The 27651-nt window shown below is 48.1% G+C and overlaps 1 protein-coding gene across 2 annotated transcripts in view; it reads right to left on the bottom strand.

Moving 5' to 3' along the window:
* The window catches only part of MTA2 (metastasis associated 1 family member 2), a 612090-nt gene that overhangs the window by 234401 nt on the left and 350038 nt on the right, over nt 1–27651 (bottom strand). For both annotated transcript variants that reach the window (XM_069645193.1, XM_069645194.1), the window contains exon 11: nt 1166–1224. In XM_069645193.1, coding sequence (XP_069501294.1) covers nt 1166–1224 — 59 coding nt within the window. The remainder of the gene's footprint in view (nt 1–1165; nt 1225–27651) is intronic.

Raw genomic sequence — 27651 nt, 5'->3', positions numbered from 1 at the left:
TAACTTGTGCCCCCTATAGCATGTAGGTTCTTATGACGCATTCTGTAAATATATACGCCTGTCTTTGTTATTGTCAGAGAGCGCTCTCGGAGTTTGCAGAGTTCTTTGCATGCCCTATTCTGATTGATAAACTCCCATTTAAGCTCACCCGCACTTTGTCCTGGCCTTATTCACATCCTTGGAGAGTCCATTATTGTCTCTCATTGTGGGGAGGATCGTGCTATCTGGGGGACGCTCGCCTTCAGCACCAAAGACAAATGCAGTGAGGATCTGTAATCGACATCTTCGACCGAAGTCGATACATTTTTTGAACCCCGTCTTGGGTTCAAAGCACGCCGTTCGAGAGTGAAGCAATCGGAAAAACGGAACTGAAGCTAGCAGGCACGGCACAAGCTATTTATATTGATGGTGACTTCGACACGGTATGGAGCCCGTCGAGGGACATAGATGCCACAACCCCCGTGCACAGCGCCCTCTGCCGAGAATTTTTTTTCCGAAGCAGCGAAGCTGGCAGGATACGAATATCATAAGATGAGGAATACGTGGGAGGACAATCCATTCGAAATGAGAATTCTTCGTAATAATGAGGCACAGATATTTGAATTATGTGTTACTCAAATTGCCGTTCTCTGGCTAAGCATAACCGTGCACGTAGTGAAAGAGAAGCAGTATAGCAAAGTATATGTTGCCACCAACCCGTCCTGGACATAAAAGTAGTAAAAATTGTTGCAAAATAAAAAAAAAAGGGGCTAAGCAATACCCTTGCAGAATTTTGCTCTAAGTTAATGGCCGACCAGGCACTGCTCCTCTACCCCAAAGAGATGAGTTGAGCAATGAAAGCAGAAAGACTTCACTTCAGACCAAAGGAAAGGACAGGGTTCAAGCCATTGGGTGTTTTCCATGAATGTCAATGAAGGGAAAGCTGAAAAAAGAATCTGTCCCTGGGAGCGTTAGAGAGCTAGTGTCAGGAAGTATACAGTGGTTATAACAGCCCATAACATCCCAAGTGGATAGTGGCAAAGCTGGAGGTATGTAGACTGATGTCTTGCAGTGATCAATGCTGAATTAGCTGGGATAAGTACCTATATAAGTTTAAAGTAGTTTGGTAGATGTCATAGTGCCGGCACGAGAAGCAAGCGCAATTAAGAATCTGGGAGATACTCACTAGGTTGGAATGTAAACTTGCTTCAACTTGCTGTCAGCTTCAGCTGCCTTCAAACGTTTCTGCAAAAGAAAAATCTGATTACTCCTCGGTGATTTTTTTTTAAAAACTTTATTTTGGTTTTAACATGAGCATACAGTAACGACCTGTGTTAGCAGGTCCCATCAACAAAAAGGGAAAACAGTACGTTCATAGCACCTACAATGCACATTCAAAGTCTATGAGACGATATTCCATCAGCGTGAATGTTCATTAAGGCAGCACGCTCCGTCGAGGGTCTGAGGGGATATCGGGGGAAGGACATACAGCAGTGTTGTGGTTCACAGGTGAGGATTGAGAGATAGTGACGTCAGAAGTGGAAAGTAAATAGCTAATGTAGGGAGCCCAGATATCTGGAGGGCGTGCATGCAGGGGAAGGGTCCGTAAGAACTCAGTGTCCATGTCTTGACAGTAAAGAAAGTCTTCCATGCTGCTAGGGAGGGAAGGGGGCCGCGTCCCCAAGTCAGGGCTATTCTTCTGCGGGCAAGCACCAGGAGCAAAGAGGCAAGCTTCCTCACTGGGGCTTGTAGATGTTTTGTCATGCTCAGGAGGGCGGTGGTCGGGACTGGGGCCAGCACCTCACCGACAATGTCACTTGTGTGCTGTAAAACTGAGGACCAAAATCGGGCTACACCCGGGCAGTGCCAAGCGAGGTGAACAAAGTCTGCGGCCGGGGTGCCACATCTCTCGCAATGATCGGGGGCTTCGGGGTGATGGCGCCGTTTCTTTTGGGGGGTATAGTATGTTTGGTGGACGAAGTGGAAGTGGTTCTGCTTATAGCGAGTATTTAGAGCTACTTTTTGGGTTTGTTGAAGGATATAGGTCCATTCGTCGTCGGGTATTGTGGCATGGAGGGCCATCTCCCAACGCCGTTTCGCCCTTGCGGCGGTCGTGGATGTGTCGACGAAGGTGATCTATAGATCGTGGAGACCAAACGCCCCTCGCCTCTTGCCCGTATCACATTGCCTAGGAGGGTCCATGTCGGCGGTTGTTTGGGGAATGTTGGGAGGAGGGCCTGCAAGGTATGTCGCAGCCTGAAATAAAGAAAGATGTCGAGCGAGGTGTCGCAACCCCTCTCCCTGATCATTTGTGGAGTTATGAACATATCCTCTGGAAAGAGTTCCCCAAATGTCTGGATGCTGGCCTTGTCCAGCCAGATCAAAAAGACTTTTTCGTTGGTCAGGGGAATGCCGGGGATAAACTTGATGGGTAGTAACGGAGAGTATCTTATCTGTAGTTCAAATTTGCGGGCAATTTTCTTCCATATGGCATATGAGGACAGGACTGGGCTTAGCGTGTTGTACGGAACCGGTCGATCACTGAAGATGACTGCTGTCAAGAAGTCAGGGGACGCTAGGGCGCGTTCAACTTGAACGTGTGGGCGGACATAATCGGTGGCATACCAATGGCTCAGGAATTGGGCCTGAGCGGCCCAATAGTACTTTTCTATGTCAGGAAGTGCAAGGCCGCCTTGAGCCACCGGTAGTGTCAGAGTCGTGTAAGCGACTCTTGCTGGTCTGCCCGCCCATATTAGTTCCAAGATGAGGCTTCTGATTTTCTGTAGAAATGTGCGTGGGAGTATTAGGGGTATATTAGTGAACAAGTAAAGAAGTCTGGGGAGAATCATCATCTTGGTCAGTGAAACCCTCCCCCATAGTGTCAGGGGAAGTGACTTCCATCTTTGGATGCGCTCACGGAGGGATTGGAACACCTGGCCGTAGTTGTCTTTAAAGATCTCGTTGTGGTTAAGCGACATAAGGATGCCAAGGTAGCGAACCCTGGTGCTTTCCCACTTAAATCCGTGGTCATCGCGAAACTTAAGAGTGGTTATTGTCAGCGGAAAAATTACCGATTTCGAATGATTTATTTTGAGACCAGAGATGCCACTAAATCAGATCACCTCGCGCATAATTGGATTAAGATTTGTTTGGGGATCTCTGATGAAGAGCATCACGTCATCAGCATAGAGGGAGACGATCAGTTTGTGTGGTCCCAGGGTGATGCCACTATTCATACGGTGTGTTCTTAGCCTAGAGGCAAGTGGTTCCATAACTAAGGCAAAGATAAGGGCCGATAGGGGGCATCCCTGCCTAGTGCCACGTTCCAACCTGACTCCGGGAGACCTTGCAGTGCCGAGGGTGATGCAGGAGCGGGGCTCATTATATAGTAGTGAGACCATCTTGATAAAAGTTTTCCCCAGACCCATTTGTGTGAGTGTTGCAAAGAGGTAAGGCCATTCGACGGAGTCGAATGCCTTCTCAGCGTCTAACAGCACTGCAATGGCCTGCCATGAAGGGTCGAGTGCGGCAATGACGCCAAACAGTCGTCGAATACCATACGTCGTGCTGCGGCCAGGAATAAAACCGGCCTGGTCACCCAGGACCAGTGCGGGCATGAGAGGAAGGAGACGTTTTGCGAGAATCTTGGCCAGAATCTTGTTATTGAGGTTAATCAGCGAGATCGGCCTGTAGGAGGCGCAATCATCCTGTGGTTTGCCTGATTTATGGATAAGAATTACATTGGCTTCGCGGAGGGTGGGAGGAAGGATCACCCGCTCTAGGGCCTCTTCGTACACTTGGAGGAGTAATGGGGCTAGCGCGGGTGCGTGGGCCTTATAAAATTCGCCTGTCAGGCCCTCAGGACCGGGTGCCTTGGTGTTTGGGAGAGATTTTATTGTCTCGATGATTCCCTCTTGTGTCATGGGTGCGTTCAGTGGTTCGCGTAAATCATGGATTACCCAGTACAATTCGGTATCGTTAAGGTAGTTCTGAAGCTCTTCGGGGTTACTGGTGATATGGGAGCTGTACAGGTCTTGGTAGAATTTGTGGAATGTGCGTACGATCTCTTCTTCGGTATATGTCAGATTTCCCTGTGTGTCGCGGATGCATTCCACCCGGGGGAGGGGCGGTGGGGGGGGAGTTTGATCTAGCCTCAGAAGGCAGGCCAGGAGCGCCCCGGGTTTCTGCCCCTCCCCATACTGCCTAATCATGTGTTTGCGGCTCAAAAATGTCAGCTCACGGTCGGCTGTCTCTTGAAATTTGGATAATTCTATCTTTAGATTGGCCTGGGTCTGCGCGTCTGGGGATGCGGTTTGTGTATTTTCTAGGTCTTTCAGGCGATGTTCACTTTCCGTTAGTTCACGTCTAATCAGTTTTAGGATGCCATTTTCTTTGGCCATGCACACGCCTCTCACATAACATTTCAGTGTTTCCCATAACGTGCCGGCTGAATCAACTGTGCCCTGATTGATCTCAAGGAAAGTGGTGATGTCTTGGCGTAGCTCATCAGCGAAGTCAGGATCTGAGAGCGAACCAGACTTGAATCTCCAGTTCACGGGAGTTCTTGGGAACGCAGATAGCATAAAGTCGAGTGTAACCATGGAGTGGTCTGAGAGGGTTCGTGGCATGATTTGGCAGGAACCCCATGTGTATGGACTGTGTGCTGACACCAGTAAGTAGTCGATGCGGGAGCTGGTATTGTGGACTGCTGAGTGAAAGGTATAGTCCTGGGAATTTGGATGAGTGTGTCTCCAGATATCAGATAGTTCAAAGGCCTGGCAGATCTCTGAGACCTGCCGACTGGCCTTGGAGGTTCTGCTGTTGGAGCCGTGTGATTTGTCGATTTCGGGGTCGAGCGGGGTGTTGAGATGTACACCCCAGATGATCGTCGCAGAGGTGTATGCACCTAGGTTTGACATAACCCAATTAAAGTTATTCGGACCATCGACATTGGGGGCGTAAGTGTTCACCAAAACTATTTCCCGCCCAGCAAGCAGGCCTCTTACCAACAGGCACCTGCCCTCTTCGTCCTTCTTGAAGCTGATCAGGCGAAAGCTTGCTTTCTTGTCAATCAGTATTGCCACTCCTCTTGCGTATGAGGAGTATGAAGAAAAGTATCTATGATAGCCCCATGAGCGGGCCCAGAGATGCTCTGCTGACGATGTAAGGTGGGTTTCTTGTAGTATTGCAATAGTAACCGTGTGTCGCTGCAGATATTGCAGAACTTTCCTGACTTTGGAAGGTTGGTTTCCACCTCGGATATTCCAAGTGGCAATTTTAAGTGACCCCAGATTGCAGCGATAGAGAGGAGGGGAATGGCGCCGCCTCAACCCTGTGGATCACACAGAGCTCAAAGACGCTGACGGGCGTGTTATGTGTCACAGGTTCCGGAATAAGGATCTGTAATTGTAGTGTGCTTGAACGTGGTTGGTGGGGCGAGGACAACTTGATAACACTTGGATCCCTCCCTTGCGCAGGCAACCCCCAACAGGCCCGCGGAATACCCACCCACTTCTGCCTGGGCAACTCCCAACTGGCCCAGATTGAACAGTCCCCAATAAACAAAACAGTCAGCATTGCTGTGCTAGGGGTACTAGTGGCCCTCCAAGTGGAGGCTAGCTCCCAACCTCAGAGTGTGTTTGTTCCGTAGCAGAGATGTTGTTTTCTTGTATCAGCGAGATGAACAAGTTACTTCTTACCTTGTAACGTTCTTTCGACGGGATGTTCCTCCGACGTATTCCTCATCTTAGATATATCCTTCCAGCTCTGCTGGCCTTGGAAAATTTTTTCTCTAGAGGGCGCTGCGCGTCGACGTCCCTCGAGTCGATGTCCTTCGACAGCCGCCGTATCGACGCTCGACGTCATCCTGCCTATAAAGGCCGCGCGCAGCGTCCGTTGCTCAGTTCCGTTTTGTAGCCCACAGTATAACTGTCTGGACTAGACTAATCACCCTGAAGGAGCGTAAGCTGCAACAACAAGGGAAGTAGAACTGCGGGGATGGATGGGAGGGTCGATGAGGAATACGTCGGAGGAACATCCCGTCGAAAGAACGTTACAAGGTAAGAAGTAACTTGTTCTTCGAAGGGATTGTGTCCTCCGACGTATTCCTCATCTTAGATAGGCTCCCATAGCAGTATTCTATATTCGGAGGAGGGAGTACTGACTTCACGCTGTCTTCTATTGATTAATAGAATGCAGTACAGCCCTTCCAAACCTAGTCTCTTGACTAGAGGAGGAATCCAGATTGTAAAAACGTGTAAAGGTATGGACAGACGACCATGTAGCGGCCGCACATATGTCTTTAATCGGCACGCCTCTTTTGAGGGCCGATGAAGCTGCAATACCTCTGGTCAAATGAGCCCTAAGGTTTTGAGGGGGCTCTTTCCCTGCCAGTTTATAACATTCCAGAATGGCTAGAATGATCCATCTGGAAATGGTCTGCTTAGTTATTGGTAACCCCAGCTTGTGACCTGCGTAACCTACAAACAGCTGGTCTGCTGGTCTTATCCTGGCTAGTCTACTAATGTAAAAACTTAAAACCCTCCTAGGGTCTAGTCTGTGTAACCTCTCTTCCTCTTTCCCCGGGTGAGGAGGAGGATAGAAAGATGGTAGGGTAATCTTCTGAGAGATATGGAATTCAGAAACTACCTTTGGGAGGAAATTAGGCTTCACTTGCAGGACAACTTTGTCTTTGTGAAAGATTGTATGAGGGGGTTTACAAGAAAGAGCTTGTAATTCGCTCACCCTTCTAGCAGATGTAAGTGTTATTAATAAAACAGTCTTTAGGGTAAGGAATCTTAACGAACAAGAATGGAGAGGTTCGAAAGGTGTACCCATCAGGAAAGTTAGTACTAAGTTTAAATCCCATAGGGGAACTTGGAATGGTCTTGGGGGATAAACATTGGTTAACCTCTTTAGAAACTGTATTACCAAGGGTAATTTGAAATAGGATGGTTCCTCCGCAGTACGCTTAAAGATAGATAGCGCTGCGAGATAGCCCTTAATGGTGCCAACTTGAAGGCCTGAATTTGCCAAATATAGTAGGAAGGACAAAACCATTGGTGTACCACATGAAAATGGGTCGATATTCTGTTCTCTACACCAGCTGCATAATCTGTTCCAACGGCAGCGGTATAAAGACTTTGTTGCTGGCCTCCTTGCCGAAAGCAACACCTCCATATCATCATCAGGGAGGTCCCAATCCTTGTACCTCAGCCGTTCAGAAGCCAAGCGTGAAGGTTGAGGGTTTTGATGTCTGGATGGAGAACCTGACCTCCCTTCTGTGAGAGTAGGTTCTCTCTGAGAGGAAGTCGAATTGGAGGGCAGATGGACAAGTCTAGAAGGTCCGGGTACCACGTTCTCCTGGCCCAATCCGGGGCAATTAGGATCATGGTTCGCCGGAATCTTCTCAACCTCCTGATCATTTGAGGAATGACAGGGACCGGTGGGAACGCGTACAGAAGCGGAAACTCCCAGTCCACTATGAACGTGTCTCCCAGAGCTCCTCTCGGAGGAAATTCCCTTGAGCAGAACAGGTCGCATTTCCTGTTTAGGCTGGTGGCGAACAGATCTACCTGAGGGGTTCCCCAAAGGGCGAAGATCTCTTGAAGGACTTCCTGAGCTAGCTCCCACTCGTGGGAGACTGTGTTCTGCCTGCTCAGAGCGTCCGCTGTCAAGTTCTTCTCTCCGGCTAGGTGAACTGCCGATAGAGAGATTCCTTCTTGGATTGCCCAAAACCAGAGCTGCATCGCAACTCTGCACAGGGGTAGTGATCCTACGCCTCCTCTTTTGTTGAGGTAATGCATGGCCACCGTGTTGTCCGTCATTATCAGGACGTTCTTCCCTTGTACAGCTGGCAGGAAAGCCTTCAACGCAAGTCTGATGGCTCTCAGCTCTAACAGGTTGATGTGTAGTCTGGACACCGATGGAGACCAACGACCGCTGATGGTCAAGTCGTTGGCGTGGGCTCCCCACCCCGTGAGTGAGGCATCCGTGACTACTGTTATCTCCGGCCAGGGTTGCCAAAACTGTTCTCCTTTCAGAATGTTCTCCTGACAGGCCCACCACTGAAGGTCTCGAGCCACCCTGCCGGGAACCTGAAGAAGATCTGTCATTCTCCCTGAGAATTGTGACCACCGAGTCCTCAGTGCCCACTGGAGGGATCTCATTCTCAGGCGAGCCTCTGGCACAAGGAAAATGCAGGATGCCATGAGGCCTAGCAACCTCAAAAAGTCGAAGGCTGGGAGACGTTGGGCATGTTGGAACTTGGTAACCATCTGTAGAATATCTTGAGCCCTCACCTCTGGTGGCGAGGCTTTTCCCAGGGAAGTATCCAGGATCGCTCCTATGAACTGGAGTCTCTGCGATGGTATCATTTGAGACTTCTTTAAATTGAGGGAGAAGCCCAGTTTGTGAAGGGAGTAGCACACGTGATTTAGCTGGATGTGAGCTTGCTCCGGAGAAACAGCCCTGATCAGCCAATCGTCCAGGTAGGGGTAGACGTGAATCCCTTCCCTCCTTAGACTTGCAGCCACTACCGACATTAACTTGGTGAAGACCCTCGGGGCAGAGGTCAGCCCAAATGGCAGTACTCGAAATTGATAGTGAGAGTTGCCAATTGCGAACCTCAGGTATTTCCTGTGTTTGAGATGGATAGGCACATGGAAATAAGCGTCCTGAAGGTCCAGAGATACCAACCAGTCCTGAAACTGAAGGGCCTGGAGGATCTGAGAAAGAGTGACCATCTTGAATTTGTCTTTCCTGAGGAATTTGTTCAATTCTCGCAAGTCCAAGATGGGTCTCAGTCCTCCGTCTTTCTTCGGAATGAGAAAGGGGAGTACCAACCCTTGTCCCTCTCCGCTACAGGTACCGGTTCTATGGCACCTTTCTCTAGCAGGTCCAAAATTTCCTGCAAGAGGAGCGGATCTGGAGCTTTCTGAGAGCTGATCCCCGGTGGATGACTATGAGGTATACGTAGGAAAGGCAGGCAGTAACCTTGGGCGACTGTTTCCAATGCCCAAGCATCTGACGTGATAGCCTGCCATACCGTCAGATGTTGAGTCAACCTGCCTCCTACAGGTGTCCTGTGAGGGGAGTCCTCAGAGTGGTTTTGGGGCGGCTGATGCAGATGTCGATGTTAAAGAGGCACCTGCTTTTGCTGCGGCTTTAGAATATATACCCCGTCCACCTCGGGTAGTTCTTCTTTGACCCCTTTGAGCCGGTCGTCCTCTACCTCTTCCGAATGCAGAGTAGAAGCGAAAGGACTTGCCCCTCGCAGAGGTTCCTGTGGGACGAAAAGGAGTCTGACGGATTGCAGCTCCTAGGGATTTTGCTGCTGCTTTTGAAGTTTGCAGTTTCTCTAAACTGTCATCCGCCTTTTTCCCAAACAAAGAAGAGCCATCAAATGGCATGTTCAAGAGCCTGGCTTGCACATCTGGGGCAAAACCCGACTTTCTCAACCAAGCGAACCTCCTGGTTGATGTTCTTGCCGCCATTGCTCTGCTGATACTGTCAGCCGAATCAATGCCCGTCTGGAGGGATTCGCACATAGCGTCTTTACCGTCCTGTATAATATTCAGGAACGCATCCCTTTCTTCTCCCTCCGGGATGCAGTCAGCCGCTGTAGAAGCACACTCCCAACGTGTATGGCTGAACCTAGCAAGGGTGCAAGTAGCATTAACAGACTTTAACGCCATACTACATGCTGAAAAGACTTTCTTTGCCATAGCATCATATTTTTTATCGTCCCTGTCCTGTGGGACTGTAGGATAAGCCGTCTTGACATCGGTAGAGGATGCTGCTTGTACCACCAGACTTTATGGGGATGGATGTTTAGACAAGAACTCTGGGTCTGTGGAAGATACCCTGTACTTTGCAGACAGTTTTTTATTTACTGCTGGTATTACATCTGGGGTTTCCCAGTTTGTCATGATCTTTCTCTGAAGAGCTTTATGAAAGGGCACCACTGGATCCTCCGTGAGGTCATCTTGCTGGAAAGATTGTGAAGGTGTAGACCACCCCATGAACTCTGTAATCCTGGCCATTAAGGCTCTGTAGGGGGTTTCAGCATGCTCCCCCGGGTCTGGCTTAGCAAAATCCACCTCGGGTGAAGTGTCTAACCCACTTGCCTCATGTAAAGAATCATGAAGATCCTTTAATCTGCGCTCTTCAGAGGAAAATTCCTCTCTAACTGGGGTTACAGGTCCCTGTAACTCAAATGTGTCTTGTTCAGACAAATCACCCTCTTCTAAAATTGAGGATATAGTTCTCAATTGTTCTGAACTCATAAAGGGAGTAAATCCCATTTCCAAGGGTGCCGAACTTGTCATTATTGGCCTCGAAAACGTCGATGTCGTCGACGCCGAAGGCTTCGAGCCTGGCGTCGAAAACAGAGGTGGAGGCCTCGAGGACCTCGACAGAATTGGAATTCTACTCGACAATATCGACGCCATCGACGTCGAGGGCCTGGGGATCGTCACTGGATGTGTGGTCACCGTGACTTTTCTCGGCGTCGACGCCGGCGTCGAGTCGACAGACCCGTGTGTCGAAGGTCCCTTCGACAACGGCGTCGAAGACATCGACGTCGACGGAACCTTCGAGGAAGGTTTGGAGGTCCTAGTCCTGCTCGAGGGTTCGAGACGCGCTCGAGAGGTTTCTTTCGCCGGGTACTGCGACTCACGGCGTTTTTGACCTTCGGGTCTTTCGACCAGAGCATCGCTCTCGGCAGTCTTCGAGGGGGTCGAGGCCGCTTTCTCGAAGACGCTCATCATATTTTTTCAGAATTCCTCCCATTCAGCCCGGGAACTATGTTTCGTGGGGCAAGGGATTCTTTTTGGCGAAACAGAGGAAGAGGAAGACTGAGAAGGGGATCTTCGACGTCTCCTCTTCGAGTGCTTCGATCTCGAGGAGTGATGAGACCCACTCCGAGACCTGGAGCGCGAATGGTGACGAGGAGACGAATGTCTCGACTTCGTCGACGAAGAAGAAGCTTTAAAAGTCTTACCTTTCTCCAGCTTCCCCCTACGCTCCTTCAGGGCCTTAGCTGTCATGGACATACAGTCCTCGCACTCCGAACAATGGTGTTCGGCTCCCAAGCACCACAGACAATTTCTGTGAGGATCGGTCAAGGACATCTTTTTCCCACAATCTCGACATTTTTTGAAGCCGGATCGAGGAGTTGTCGGTTCCGACGAGGAAGCCATCGAGTACGGATCGAATAACTCGAGGTAAATAGGATTAATCTGACTAAGAACTGAGCAACGGTATTCCGAGGCACCAAGTAGCGTGGAAAAACGGAACTGAGCAACGGACGCTGCGCGCGGCCTTTATAGGCAGGATGACGTCGAGCGTCGATACGGCGGCTGTCGAAGGACATCGACTCGAGGGACGTCGACGCGCAGCGCCCTCTAGAGAAAAAATTTTCCGAGGCCAGCAGAGCTGGAAGGTTATATCTAAGATGAGGAATACGTCGGAGGACACAATCCCTTCGAAATCTCCTGTTTTTGCCAGTGGCAGGATGGGTCCTTTATGGCAGATCCCTTCTCAGTCTGTTTCCTCGTTGGGGGTTCGGTACATTTGGGGCGGGTCTGCAGCTGTTGCGGTCTAGGTATTCATTTGTCTCCACCGGCGTGTTGAAAAACTGCGTTTTGCCTTTGTATTGAATCCAAAGTTTTGCCAGGAAAAGCATAGAGTACTGAATTTGATTTTCCTGTAATCGCCGTTTTACTGCTGTGAATGAGCGCCTTTGCGCCTGAACAGCCTGGGAGAAGTCTGGGAAGAATTGGCTCCCATCTCTGTCATACTGAAGTTCACCCCTGTCCCCGGCGGCTCTCAGAATGGTGTCACGGTCTCTGTAGTTAAGCAATTTTGCTATTATGGGTCTAGGATTTGATCCCGGCACCGGTCGTGTGTTGGGGACTCTATGGGCTCTCTCGACCACGAAAAGCTTGGATAGGATCTCTGTTCCGAATAGCTCTGTGCAGATCTTCTCTACGTATTCCTCAATTTTTTGGACAGGTTGGTGTTCTCTAACACCCACGATCCGCACATTGTTCCGGCGTGAGCGGCCTTCGAGATCTTCATTCTTGGCGCTTACCGCCTTCACCTGTGCTTCTAGTAGGGATACTCTGGAGGTTAGGGCCGTCGAGCCGTCATCGAGGTCAGAGACCCTCTGCTCAACGGTATCTAGTCTATCAGCATGTTTGTCCAGCCGATGTTGGAGTTGGTCGACTTTGGAAGAGAGGGAATCCAATTTGCTGCTCAGACCTCCGATTCCTACTTTGAGATATAGCAGGATTTCTCTGATCTCGTGCTCCTGTGACTCTCGGGCTTCATGGGGCAGTTCTTGATCGGGCAATTGCAGACTGCTGCTTGGGATTGCCTTGGAGGAGGAGCCGCCTTCAAAATTTAGCTTGCGCTGTCATTTTTCCCCATCTTTGTGCTGGATACGGGTGGCGGGGCACCAGGGGTGCGGCCCGCGGCGTCCCCGCGAAGGGTAACTGGGGGGGTCACAGGGTAATTCAGTAGCCAGACGGCCGGGGGGGGTCGTCAGTGGACGCTGCAGTTCCTAAATCTCGGGTTTATTATCGGCTCAGTGCCGGTGCAGTGACCGCCGCGGGTAGAGGGGAGTCGCGTGTCGCGGTCACAGGAGAAGAGCATCCAGCCCCAGGGCGACGCGACTCCAGTACTCTCTTCAGCAGGCCCTAGATAGTGTTCCAGACTGGGCAGGCCTGCGCTCAGGTTCAGGGGTCGTGGTCACATCAAAGGCTGATCTGGTGTCCGCACATTAAGTGCTATGGGGGGGCTCTTCGCTGTCTTGGGGATAACCGGTTATTCTTGTCACTCGGGTATGCAGGATAAGGCTCTCCCGCACGGCCCCCTAGTGAGTGCGGTCCCTCCGCCCGTGAGCCGCGACCCCCGGGAGGGAGCACGACACCAGGGACGCCTCAGCGCCGGGATGCAGGGGACTCCGCCGCGCGCCCAGCCAAGCGCCGATTTTCCCAGGATTTTTAGGACCGCAGGGCCCGCAGGGACTCGAGGGCCACCGGCCCGTATCACGGGGTCTATGGAGCCGCCAGGCCCGCCTCCGGCGCCAGCGACCGGGGAGGAGACGCAGGGCGCGCGTACCTGGATTTTCGCCGCTCGGCCCCTCCGGCTTCGGCGTTGTCTCTCTCCCCGCTGGGCCGCGGATGGCGTGGCAGCTGCCGCAACCGCGGACTTCAGGAGCACTGGAGGCGTCGCGGCGACGCGGTTCCTCGAATCCCACAGCGCCGCAGGGACAGCGGCAAGGCGCAGGTCTCGACGCGTGTCGGGGCGGCCAGCCCCGCCTCCCGTGCGATCGTCTCCTTCGGCTCCAGCGGGGCCGCGTCCTCCAGTTGGATGAGGAGCGGGAGGAGGGGGCGGCGGGCCTCTCCGCACCCCGCACGCTGACGAGATCGTGATGGCCAAGTGGAATGCCTGCAGGAATCCGTGGGGAAGCGTATCAGCTGTCGATGGCTGGTGATCTCGCACTGTGAAAATGCCGCAGAACGCAGGATTATTCAGGATCTTTAGGGAGCTCTATGGAGCTCACAGGGAGGCCGCCATCTTGGGAGGCTCTCTAGCGCCCTCTCTACTCCTCGGTGATGAGTCATCAGCTGTTGCACAGAGCTCCAACCACTCTAATAAAATGTGCACTGCAAACCTTGTGGATTCTACAGTTCCTGAGGCACAAGAGCTAGTCTTGTATTGAACTTGATAGAGATCATCAGATCCTTAAGTAGCCAAATATTAAGGAAACTATTTCTATGCAGCAATGGTGGGGATCACCAAAAGCTAAAAACTAGCATTCCCCACACCCCTTACAGATCAGAGAGTATGGTGTATCATGACTGCTAGGACTGATTTTCAATACTCTGTTCTGGTGGACAGATGTATAGAAGGCCATCCTAGTATTGTGACAGGGACAACTCGGGGAGCTGTAGCCAAACCAGTTCAAGGTAGCAAGGAGAGTGGTCTTGGATAAGTCTCAAGAGGTGGTGAGCTTGTAAGGGGCCCACAATGAGTACACACAGTGAAGCAGTCAAGGAACACACTTCGACAAACAGGCATACAAATACTTTACGTATGGCCAAATAACAGTGAAAAATGGCTAACGGTTAAGAATATCACACAACACTAAAAATATGATACATATACACAATCACTAGGGTAAAATATATAAGCCGCTGAAAAGGAAGGTGTAGATTACAAAAATACTACAGGTCCACAGAGATTCAATCCTAACTTCAGAAATCCATCCCTAATGTGAATGGGGCCTTGTGCCCAAAAGTGCGGCAAAGTTCCATACAGTTTTGAGAAGCTGGAACAAAATGAAGGTAGGGTCTCTCTTGGGTTCCAGTGAACAGTTCCAATGGTTCGAGGACTGGTTAATCCGACTAACAAATGTGTTCCCAACTTTCAGAGTGCTTGTGTAAACAAGCAATGGCATAGCCAAATTAATACAAACGTTTCTAAAAGTTACAGAACTTTTAAGAGCGAGTTAGGGGTGGCACGCTCAGATTCTTCACAAGACTTGGAAGCTTTGCTTTTCCCGTCGTCAGCATCAGCCCTTTATTCCCAAGGGTTCCATGTTCAAGCAGTTCTCCAGTCGGTGTCTAATGCTGGTGCAAGGTCTTTCAGTTGAAGGATGCGAAAGAACTCTATGCAGGGCTCCTCTCAGGACAGGACTTGTATAGAAGGCCAACCAATATTGTGACAGGGACAACTTTGGGGAGCTGTAGCCAAACCAGTTCTGGTAGCAGTGACAGGCGGTCTAGGCTAAGTGTTAGTGAGAATTCTCAGAAATGTGCTAATTCCCTTCTACCTTAGAGACCCCCAGCTCTTTTGCTTGAATTTAGGACTTTACTGCTCATGCAATTTTAATGTGATTTCATTTCTGTGTTCTTTTTAACTTTGGAGTTTGACAAACTCCATAGGCATCATCTTTACTTTGTGTTACACAGCACCTTCAGTGCACTGGCACAGGAAAGTCTCAGATTGCCCAAAGGTTTAAATACCTTCTTTTGGTGAAACTACCGTTTCCAAAAGCAGTGAAGTGAAAGTAACTTTCTAGACCCAGCACACACTATCTTCCCATAGGGTGTTGGGGGGGTTACTTAGTATCCCCTTTGTCTCGTTTCTCGGTTAACATTTTTCTGTTACCATTCCTACAATTAATGGCTGGTGGCAGTGGTTTACTTTTTACTACCATTGTGCGTTTTTACCGCGGGCTAAGTTCGCAGCCACAGTAAGGCGCCCATGGGTGCCCATTTCGTCAAAATGGCCCTGGTAGTCTTTTTTCCACCATTTCTTGTCAGGAAGGTCCTTCGAGATTTACTCTGCTCGCCAAACCAGGTTTGCTCTCTTTGTTCATTTTGTCTTTGACAGGATTCACAAGAGAAGCCCACCTCTGGCACCAGTAGGTCTGGCATGGGCAGGAAGCGAGGGAGGTGCCCGAAACTTCCTGTGCTTAATCCCCTTGGTTACAGGAATGCACCCAAAGATGATTGGCCGGCTGGCTGTCCGGCAAGGACAGCCACCCTGCTGTGTGATTGGCAGCTAGGCTGGAATGAATGGGAGAAACCTGCATAAAATGTGAGGCTTTTTGGCGTGGAAGACAGTCAACCACTGGACGAAGGAATCCAAAGAACTTGGAAGAGACGCCTGCTGCAACTCCTGGACTGTTGGGTTGCCCGGTGAAGCCCTGTTGCTATGCTGAAGCTCCGAATTTGCATCGACTAGAGAAGTTCTGCAAGGATGACTTACACCTTTGAGTTGGTGGACCCATCAACTCCAAAGTAAGCTCGTCTGGACATCCTCTCAAAGCGGGTTGTTCCACTGCAGTTGCTGCTGGAACCAAAGAGCCAGGGAGAGGAACACCAGATTGTATGTGTTGCTTTTAAGTCAGACCCTAGCGCTAGGAAGATCCTCCGGACTTCCCTTTTGCAGGACTGACCAAGCCTGAGCCACCTCAACAGAATGCTGGACCCCAGAAGCAAGGAAAGTCTGAAGTGGTATCCGAGAACTGGGGTGTTGCTATTTGCCTTCAGACGCGAAAAGCTGAAACGCCACTGAATCAAAGTTTGCCCATTGCTGACGCTGACCATCCCATTGCAGAGTAGGAGTTCCTAGACGTCCTCCCTCTTGTTCCCATGACTGAGGCTCAGCGACAACAGGATCTGCAGAGCTGTACAGGAACAGAAGCCAGCTGGAACCATTTCTTCTAACCAGACGTACTGTAAATTTTAAGTGAACTTACCTCTTGTTGTGTAGCCTTGCATGCTCTCAGTTGCTGAAGCTCTGTCCCTCACAAGCCTCCCCGCTTGTGGCCCTTCAAGTGTTCTATTTTCTACAAACCTTTCTACAAACATTGTGAAGACTTTTTACCTACCTGCAAAGAAGACCGCCAGTTCACCTTGACATTGTGAAATTAACATTGGCTGCCCTGACTCCCTGAGAGACTCCTTCACCTCTGACATTGTGCTTTGGAAGTTGTTTAAAAGTGCTTACCTGTTTCTGAATTATTTGTTAACCTTCGTTTTATTCCTCTATTCTAACTTTTGCACCAAACTCAGTATTGCTCCAAATGTAACAGTGATAAATCAATGTCCACAGTGTCCTAGCTATTTAAGTCACCTGAGGAAGTATCTGTGTGCCATCCCCAATGGGTGTGATCTGATTTAGAGAAAGTGTGTTTTGAAGTATATTTAAGTGTTACATGTTTTGCTCCCTTTCTGAAGAAGGCTTATATGACTGAAATAAATTAATAATTGTTTAATCAAAAAACCTTGAGTGCAAGTGTTTATTTAAATAACTGTATTGTGAAACACTGTCACAACCTTACTGCTCACATGGACCCTTCTTGAGATGAACCTGGCTGCTCGACCACACACCCAACCATTGTAGTGTATTTCAGACTAATACCAAAGGTTGGGTCCCGATTGCCAGGAGGTTAAGCTTATTGTAGTGCACCCAAAGGGTACTGCATACAATCTTGCCTAACACTGGTGGCAGGCGGTGAGGATCTATTGTGGAGTAGTTAGAGTGTTTGCTTTAGTTTTTTTCAACTAAAAACCTTCACAAGGCTACGCTCCACTAGAAATAACAATTGTAACACACCTAGTATGGATAACTTCAAGCAGGAAGCCCTGCTCATTCTAACAGTAGAACAACTGAAAGAAATGTGTAAAGTTGTGAATCTCCCTGTTAAACGAAAGAAACAATGTTTACAAGGTTGTTCACCAAAGGTTGGCTAGTAGGCCTGTAACTCCAACTACTCCAGAAAATGTGGAAATTGATAGTGAGGATGATAATTCAGAGTCTCACTCTAATTTATTAGAAGAGGGAGAGGAGTCCCAGGATAGGAACCCCGCTATGCCTCAGCCTGCCCTTTTGCCTCAACTTGTGTCCACTGGGACCCCATAAGGTCCATCACTGAGTCCAGAACATGTGTCTTTCCAAAGACTAGACTCGAGTTGGAATTCAACACAATGCAGGCTCAAGCTGAAGCCAAACATCAAGACATCAAACTCAGGGAACTAGAAATGCACATGCTCTTGAAATGAGGAAATTGTCTCTTGAAAATGTTCAGTGCTCTAGGTCTTCCTGTCCAAAGAGGCCTTGCCTGCCCAAAGAAGCAGTGAGTATGTATGATGCAAAACTTGATATTTTGGATTGGTTGAGTGCATTTGAATACAATCAAGGGATTCAGGGTCTCACAGGGAATCAGCCAATTCCTTGGCTTTTGTCTAGGCTCCCTCAGGTTGCAACTGATACTGTAATGGAGGTGGAGGACTTGAAATATTGTAGTATGAGAAGCTAGCTTTGATAGCTAGATTTGGGAAAACTCTTTTCTGGTACCTTAAGAGGTTTAGGACTCTCAAAATACTGCTGGTACCCCTTGGGCTACCTGGGTGTGTGAATGTTTGAAAAACTGAGATGGATGGGTTAAGGGTTACAGAGTAACTACATTTGAAGGAATGATACATCTGTTTTTGTTGGAATCTATTTTAGATGTCTGCTCTCCTGAGCTGAGACAGCATTTGGCTGACTCAACAGAGATTGATCCCAAGAAGCTAGCAAAAGCTGCTGACTTGTGGGTTGCCAACAAGGCCACTCACAAGGATTCTGGGGCCACTCCCAAAAGGGATGAGAGCAAGCAGCACAAGAAATATGACAAAGAATTCCAAAACCTCCCACCCAAAAGAGGGCCACAAACATAAGAAGGTTAAATCATTTGGGAAACCAGGTCAGTCTAGTGAGACCTCTGGTGCCAAACCAGAGGGAGGTCAGGAGAAAACCACATTCCAGAAAACATTTGTTAAATGTTATGCTTTAGGGTCTATTGACCATGTGAAAGGGGTAAGCCTTCAGGGGTCCACACGGCCTCCTTAGTCTTCAACCCAGAGGGAGAAGTACATATGGCAAGTGGAAACTCATTTATTGGCTGAAGAACTCAATGGAGTCTCATCCAGTGTTTTAGTGTCCCTGGGTCTGTGGGAACAGCAGAATGGAGGCAGGGAAGGCTCTTCCCCAACCCATATACTCAATCACCCTACTCATCAAATTCCTATACCCTGAGTCTGCATGTTCTATCAGGTGCAGCAAACTCCAACTCGGGTGATGTGTCCACACCACTAGCAGAATGCAGAGTTGCAGATAGATCTCTCATTTTTGTCTCAGGATTTATCAGGTCCTCTGGAACTTGTCTAGTCCCATATTTTACTCAAAGAGGAGTGACCTCCTCATCATCTGAACCAGATTCCTCAAAAATAGAAGACATGGACCTAAAGAAGTCCGATCTTGTTAAAGCTGCAAAACTTCTCTCTTCTTCCTCATAATTTGTCGAAGGAATCAGTGTTTTCTTCGAGGGAGTCTTTGAGGGAGTCGAAGGAACCTTCGACACACTCAACAAAGCCTTTGACAAAGGCTTAGTTATCGGAGCAGTCGATGCCGATGGCGTCGACGAAGTTGCACCCGACTTCGACAATTTTTGTTTCTTATGAGGAATCGGAGAGGCACTCGATCCTCGAGGATCTCTCGACGACTTGTCGACTCGAGATCTATGGGTGCTACTAGGCTTAACCGTTGTAGTTAGACTTCCCTGCGTCGTCCAAAGGAGCGACCGGGGTCTGGCGTTTTTGAGGTTTCTTCGAGGGGGTCAAGGCTGTGTTCTCAAAGACCTGCAACATTCTTTTTCTAAAGCTCTCCCACTTTGAAGGGGAATCCGATCCAGTCGGACATCGAACCAATTCTGTCGACGAATCGGAAGATGACGACGGAGATCTATGTCTCCTTTTGAGCTTTTTAGAGGAAGATGAAGATCGTCTCGACCTGCTACGAGATCGGGATTTCTTGGAGTGCTTTTTATGGCGTTCCGATTCCTTAGAGTCGGATGATTTTTTATGTTTTTTTAGATAAGGCTTTCGAAGAGCCCTTCGACGCCTCCTGCCCACCGCTAACTTACTTTTCCTCTCACTGAGGGCCTTCGACGTCAAAGACTGACAGGAGCCACAGTCGCCGGTTCGATGATCTGAGCCCAGACACCACAAACAGATAGGGTGAGGATCGGTGATGGACATCTTCGATCCACAGTCATTACACTTCTTAAACCCAGTCTTGGGAGTCGAAGCGGTCGATGAAGACATTTTCTTGACAGAAAAACTCGAAGTGCGCCGTTCACGAGAGTGAAGCAATCGGAAAAACGGAACTGAAGCCAACGGGCACGGCTCGAGCCATTTATACCATCAGTGATGTCGACACTGTACGGAGCCCATCGAGGGACATTCCACGCCACGACCTCGAGCACAGCGCCGTCTGCCGAAATATTTTTTCTGATGCAGCGAAGCTGGCGAAACAAATTATCACAAGATGAGGAATACGTGGGAGAACACAATCCATTCAAAACAAAAGTATTACTACTGTGCACAAAACCAGGACATCCGCGAGAGGACAGTTCAAGGTCACACCTGTGACCCCTCCACCAGCTGAGGCTGAGTGGGAGGACCAACCAGAGGATGGTGAACCAGTTACTGGTGAAACAGAACTGGAAGAAGACCTTCCCCTTGTTGGAGATCTGGATCCAAAGACCATCCTGAGCTGCAGACTGCTTGCAGAAGGTGGCCCCTATAGGGCAGACTTCAGCAGAGGTCAAAGTGTCCTACTCTTCAAGGAGCTCGCCAACAGGCAGCTTCACAGAGGGACGGGCAAGAGCCAGGGAAGCACAGGCTGTACTGGGAGGATGGCCTCCTTTACAGTGGGCCTATAGTCTCTACCCCAGGGGACGACAGAAGACTTTGGTGTGTCACCTCCTGAGGCACCACCCCAGTTTCTTCAGTTGGCCTATGAGATTTATTTAGCTGGTCAATTAAGTTTTATGAAAAAGGAAAGGATTTATCTTTATTTTTACTATCCCAAGATGGGGTCTGATGTAGATAAATTCTGTAGAAGCTGTCACGCTTGTTAGAAATCTGGCAAGAGTGGAGCCAAGAACGTGGCACCCTTGGTGCCTCTCCCAGTGTGGGAGTTCCTTTTGAGAAGGTAGGAATCAACACTGTTGGTCCCTTACACCCTCCCACATCTTCAGGCAACCTATTAATATTGTTGTGGTGGACCATGCTACCAGGTCCTGAAACAATACCCATGAGAACGGTTACTGTGCAGGCAGTGGCTAAGGCCCTACTTGGTATTTTTACCAGGGTAAGTTTTCCTAAGGAGATTATCTCAGACAAGGGGACCAATTTGATGTGCCACTAAATGCAAGCCATGTGGAAAAACTGGAGTGACCTACAAGTTCTCAATAGCCTACCATCCCCAAACCAATGTGCTGGTGGAGAGGTTTAATAGAAATATGAAGAGCACGATGGGTGCATTAAAATAACCCCTTAGAAAAAAGTGGGATCTTCGACTGCCATGCCTTCTCTTTGCTTATAGAGATGTCCCTCAAGAAGGGGTTGGCTTGAGCTTCTTTATGGACATCCAGTTAGAGGGACGTTGGCCCTAATCAAGGACGGGTTGGAGTGTGCTTCTTCCCAAATGCCAGTGAGAGCCACCGACTGTTAGGTCTCTGAAGGAGAATGCCATATGATGACAGAAGCATCAGAAAACATGAACTTAGGTCAGGCTCTGGTTAAACATTGGCATGACCAGAAGGCCAACATGGCTGAGCTTACTATAGACCAGCTAATTCTAGTAATGGTGCCTACAAAGCAGAAGGCCTAACAGGACAAATGGATTGGACTCTTCAAGGTTGTGGGCAAACTTGGAAAGGTCAATCATTTGGTGGACTTGGGCAATCCCAAGGATGCCCCCAGGGTCTTTCACACCAACCGCTTAAAGGCATATGTATCCAGACCAGAGATGGGACCTTTGCTCTTCGCATCTGATCAAGAGGAGGAGAGTGAACCTCTGCCTGGCCTTCTCAGGTTACAGCCTTTAAATTGACAAGTAGAATAAATCTCTATTCTGATCAGACTTTCGACCAACAGGAGGAGTGCAAGACTGTTAAATCAGTTTGCCTCCCTGTTTTCATCGACACCAGGCTTGACTCCCCTTGGGACCAGCATGATATGCTCACTGGTGACTGTCTACCTGTCAAAAGCAGGAGTTACAAAATGTCAGACCATGTAAGAACCCAAATAAAGGAAGCGGTAAAGAAGATACTTGATCTCAAGGTAATAGAGCCATATACAAGTCAATGGACTAGTCCTGTTGTGCTAGTGCCAAAGGCAGGATCCAAGGAGTTGAGATTCTGTGTGGACCATAGAGCTCTTAATGCAGTCACCACGACTGATGCCCATCCTTTACTTAGGAAAGATGAACTGGTGGATAAACTTGGTTCAGCCAAATACCTCAGTACATTTGACCGAACCTCAGGCTATTACCAAATAGCTCTGACAGACCACGCCAAGGAGAAAACTGAATTTTCCACCCCAGGAGGCCTCCACCAATTTAAGATAATGCCCTTTGAACTAAATAATGCACCTGCTACATTCCAAAGGATGATAATCATGCTCTGAAAGGGATGGGGGACTTGTGCATGGCATACATGGATGCAGGATATGTATTACAGGCTCTTGAGCAGTCCCAACTGACCATGAAGGCAAGCAAATGTCAAATTGGTCAGAGTAAAGTGGTCTAACTTGGACATGACTTAGGAGGTGAATTAAGGCCATTGCCTAGCAAGCTACAAGCTGTACAAGACTGGCCCACCCTAGCTACTCAAACCCAGATGAGAGCTTTTCTAGGTCTCACTCATTACTAAACTAAAGGAACTTCATTGATAACTATGGGACCATAGCTTCTCCCTTGAATATGCTGATATGGATGCTACATCGTTGGACCTTGGCTGGTCAACACCCCATTTATCATGGTCATATTTTATTTTGACATATTGGCATCACCATGTGTTTTCAATACTCACTACCAATATACATTTTTGTGTGTTTTTTTCTGATGGGTTCTGGCCCCATCCCCTTTTCCTCTCTTCAACCATGCTGAAAAATGTTTTTCTTTCAAAAATGTTAGTTTTATACACATTCTGTGTCTATTATACTATGTGATTTTGGAATCATTATCAACAGCTTTGCCTTGAAAAGGACCCGTTGGAAAGGGTTGACACACTTGTCGGCATTTCTGTTTCAGTGTTTCATTATAAACTTTTGGACAAAGCACCCAGGCTGATGACTCTATTGTTCAGTTCCAATTTGACCTTTGCCTCTCAGCAATGTCATTGATCAGATATATGTGTATCTATCAACCTGCAGTAAGGTTGCGCAACAAACTTGGGGCGACACTCTTCCTTGTGTCCCTATTGTAAGATTGTGTGTGCTGGGTCTAGAAAGTTACACATTTAAGTGAAATCAATTTCACTTTACTGCTCTGGGGAACAGTAGTTTATCCCAGAGAAGGTAGGTTTGTTTGTTATGCGCACCGGACCCTGAGGTAGCAGGGCGCAAGAGACAAGGCAGTTTACAGCTTGGTTACAGAAGTTACAAGTTACAGAACAAGCAAGTTACAGAGTAGACAGTTTTTTGGCTCTACAGGTGAGACAAGTACAAGTGCAGATAGAGTGCCACCAAACAGTGAAATCGACGGCGAACAAAATAGCAAGTTAGGTAGAGTACAAGTGGAGGAGCGAGAGGTAGAGTGCCATTTATGTTGCATTCTCGGTGAGCCATTTTATGGTATTCTTTCTGACGTTGTTGAACGTTTGGTCGGATCTAAGTGCAAGCGGTAGGGCGTTCCATAACTGAGCTGCCTTGACTGGGAAGCTGGATCCTCCAATAGTGGTAAGTTTAAATCTGGGCACTAGGAGGCAGTTAGGGCGGACTGTCCTTGTAGGTCTGGAAGGATTTTTCCTATTGAAGCGTTCTGAAAGGTAGCTGGGGGCTTTGTTATTTAAACATTTGTGGATGATGGAGGAAGATTTAAGGTTAATTTTTTCTTGAATAGAAAGCCATTTGTGTTTAAGTCTTATTTCTGAGATATGTGCTCTTCTAGGGATGCTTAAGGCAGCTCTCTAAGTGCATTATTTTGGGGCACTCGAATTCTATTGATGATTTGTTTGGCTGTCCCTATGTAAAGGGCGTTACAATAGTCTAATTTTGATAAGATGAGGGCTCTGGCTAGGATAAAACAACTGTCATCTGATAAGAAATGTTTCCCAGCTCGTATTAATTTACATGTGTAGGCCGTGGATGAGGCCAGTGAGTTCACCTGTTTGGTTAAGGATAGTGTTGCATCAAGGTAGAAACCTAAGGTTTTTACTTCTCTGGCGACCTTGATAGTGTTGCCATCGATGATGAAGGCTGAGTAGTTTTTGTTGAGTTTGGAGATGCGGGCTGCAGTGCCCAGGATGAAAAGCTCTGTTTTGCCATTGTTCAAGCATAGGCCATGGTTGGCCATCCATGCTTGAACGATGCTATAGACTCTGTTCACCAGAGCCAGGTCTTCAACATAATCCCCAGTAAGTGGTAGGAGAATCTGGGTATTGTCTGCGTAGTTGGTATAGGTGATACCCAGATTATCGAGATCGTCGAAGAGTGGATTGGTGAAGATGTTATAGAGTGTTGGCGAGACACAGGATCCCTGTGGCACTCCGCAGGTGATAGGAATCGGGTCTGCTGCCGCTGCGGGGGAGAACACCCTCATGGTCCTGTCACTAAGGAATGACTGTATACAGACTATAGCCTCCCCTGAGAAGTGGGCTGCCGAGTCCAGGTATTTAAACCAATGGAAAATCTGGAAGACTTCCTTGTGCCACTGCACTGAAGGTGCTGTCTGACAATGCAAAAGTTGGAATTTGTCAGGCTCCATAACCAAAAGAAACACAAAGTTCAAAAATCACATTGGGACAAACGGGTTTCACTCTCTCCAGGTTAAAAAAATCAAGTCCTCAAAATCAAGCAAAGTTGTTGGGGGTATCTAAAGTGGAGGGAATTCGCACATTTCTGAGAATTCTCCCCAACACTGGGCAACCATAGAACGTCAATGTTTTGCCATTGTGTGGTCTTTATATGGATCTACTTTTGTAATTCAAACAGACCACCAACCCTTGAGATGGTTAATGCAGATGAAGAGGGAGAATGCTAAACAGTTAAGATGGTCAATCAGCCTTCAGGGGTTTGATTTTACTATAGAACATAGGTCAGGATGTAATCACCAAAATGCTGATCTCTCCAGAAAGTATGATCAACTGGAGTGTTAGGGAGAATTCTCAGAAATGTGCCAATTCCTCTCTACCTTAGAGATCCGAGCAACTTTGCTGGATTTTGAGGACTTGAATTTTTAACCTAGAGAGAGCAAGACCCTTATTTTCCACACTCATGTATTTTAATATGATTTTGAACTCTTGTTTCTTTTGGTTGTGGAGTCTGACCAACTCCATAGGCATCATCTCTGACTTGGTGTCACACAGCACATTCAGTGCAGAGACACAGGGAAGTCTTTCAGATTTCCCAAAGGTTTAAATACCTTCTCTTGAATAAACTACTGTTTCCAGGAGCAGTAAAGTGAAATTTACTTTACTTACATTTGTAACTTTCTAGACCCAGCATACAGGGTGATGGAGGGGTTACTTAGTATCCCCTTTGTCTAGCTTCTCATGTAACATTTTTATGTTACCCTTCCCTCGATGAATTGCTAGTGGCAGTGGTTTACTTTTAACTACCGTGGTGTGCATTTACTGCTTGTTGCGTTCGCAGCTGCAGTAAAGAACCCAAGGGTGCAATTTTTGTCAAAATGGCCCAAGTCTTTTTTACGGACAGGTCCTTCTTGAGATTTACTCTGCGCGCCAAACCAGGTTTGGTCTCTTTGTTAGTATTGGTCACCGCAGCAAGGCAGTGCAAAGGGACTCAGCAGAGGTCAGTCTTGTAGGGCCCGCTGAGGATCCCCCAAGTTCCAGGTCTAAACTCGGAACAGTGACGCCAGCAGCACGGTAGCCCAAAATCAAAGCTCGTCAGCCACAGGACTGTACCGGGGCATTCCCTCCACTTCAAGGATCGCAGCTCCTTCTCAGGGCTGCTAAAGATCATGAGCAATACCAGGGGTCCTCCAGGACAGCAGCAGAAATTGGTTGCCACGCCTCCTTCAGGTCTCAGGTTTCTTTGCGGGTCTCGCAGCTGAACAGGATACTTGGGTCCTTCAAGTTTCTCTGTGATCTATGAAGAAGGGGTCCAGGGGTCATCTTATCCTAAGAGCCAGGTAAGAACTTCTGCCCTCACTAGCCAATAGCAGGACTAGCACCCTCCCCACACACACCAGCAGTGGTGGTGGTGGTGGTCCAATCAGGATCACAGATGGCAAAGCTCATACACAGCACTCACTCTGGCACTGGCACCAGTTTGTGGATTGGGACCCAACAGCCCCAGGCCACTTCCTGGCAGCGAACACACATAAGCCCGCCAAAAGCCTCTGCTTTCCTAGGCACTGGAAGTCCATACAAGGATTTTCCTGGCTTCACAGGCCAGGAAGACGACTAAAAGACAAGATGGCCAAAGGATAAGCGAAAAACCCTGTGGCATGGCCATGTTTGACCACTAACCACAGTTAGTAGCCAAATGCGGTAAGGCTAAAACAAAATGCACCAGTAAAATGGTAAAAAGTCACTGCTGCCACCAGCTTGTCCATTTAGCACACCTAGAGTAATTAAAAATTGTCTGAGTGCAAGTCTTGGGCAAAACAAAAAGTGCACCCCAATGGACTGCATTGTGCAATGATGATAATGACCACAAGTGGAAAAAAGTTACTAAAAGGAGTAACTAAGTAACGACACTAAGGGAAGACATGCACTACTCACCTTAATCGTATTTCTGATGGTTGTATCTGCTTTGATTCACAGGCTGTGCATATAGTCTGATGTCTAGTGGTAATTGCACTGTATTGCATATTTTTTTTCAAATATCGAAAAGGGATGTCGAAATGGGAAGGATCTACAGGATTACTGCACATCAGGAAATTGCAAATCCAAAAAGATCGAATCACAAATTCCTGTTGCGCAGTGATCGCGTAGATCACTATCCGCCATCATGCATCTCGCTAATCCCCACTTAACTTTTTCGGTGGCGCACACAGAAGTGCGCCGCCGACTCTCCTGTACACTTGCAGCGCCAGTTCCCTCCCACTAACGTGGGTCGGATCTGGCGTCGCAAGGTGCTTTTTTTCTATTTTATTTTAAATTGTCCTCGGCATCCAATGTCATGGAAGCGGGGGACACCCCTACAGTCCCCGCTCGCCATTGTGAAGAAATATTCTCATCTCTGTGCTAATTCCCTTCAACCTTAAAGACCCACCAGCTCTTTTGCTGGACTTTAAGACTCATTTTTTTTTTTTACTTAGTTTTTATTGAGCATTTCAACATTCAAAAAAAAGGACCAGGAAACACCTGGCGACAACAAAAATAACATAAGAATGCTAGACTTTACTCCCCTCCCAACCACCTCCCCACCTCCCGCACAAAACCATACCAAGCCCAGTCGGACGACAGGAACAAAAAGCATAGGGGCGACACAAAGCACAGTGAAAAACAACTAAAGATGACTGACACAGTGAGGTCAAGACTTATACCCATTACACGGGTCGAAATACAGGTGGCAAACAGATCAAATAAAAATGCAATGGTTCCAGTAGCACAACATAGTTAAGACTTTTAAATTTTAACCCTGGAGTGAGAGACCTTTTGCTCACTCGCTCATGTGTTTTGATCTGATTTGGATTATGTGTTTCCACTGTTTTTGGAGTTCGACAAACTCCATAGGCATCTACATTTTGTATGGTGACACACAGAACCTTCAGTGCAGAGTGTCAGAAATCCTTTAGATTCCTCATAGGGTTTAAATAAATGTTCTTGTGTGAGCTTCTGTTCCCATAAATAGTAAAGAGAAATTGACTTTACTTACCTTTTCTCTTTGTGGGTCCAGCACACACTATCTTATGTGGAGTGCTGGGGGAGTGGGGGCAACCTAGTAGCCCCTTATCCTATATTCTCATGTTACATTTTTATTTTATCCTCACTACTTTAAATGGCTGGTGGCAGTGGTTTAATTTTCCTACCATTGTGCTTTTAAACTGCAGGCTGAACCCTCAGCTGCAGTATAGCACCCATGGATGACCATTTTGTCAAAATGGCCCCGGTCATCTTTTTCCGCCATTTTCGGT

Source organism: Ambystoma mexicanum, chromosome 2p (assembly GCF_040938575.1).
Source record: "Ambystoma mexicanum isolate Mex_15411 chromosome 2p, UKY_AmexF1_1, whole genome shotgun sequence".
Classification (NCBI taxonomy): domain Eukaryota; kingdom Metazoa; phylum Chordata; class Amphibia; order Caudata; family Ambystomatidae; genus Ambystoma; species Ambystoma mexicanum.
The sequence above is the reverse complement of the archived record's forward strand: the minus strand, read 5'-3'. Positions and strand labels throughout refer to the sequence as shown.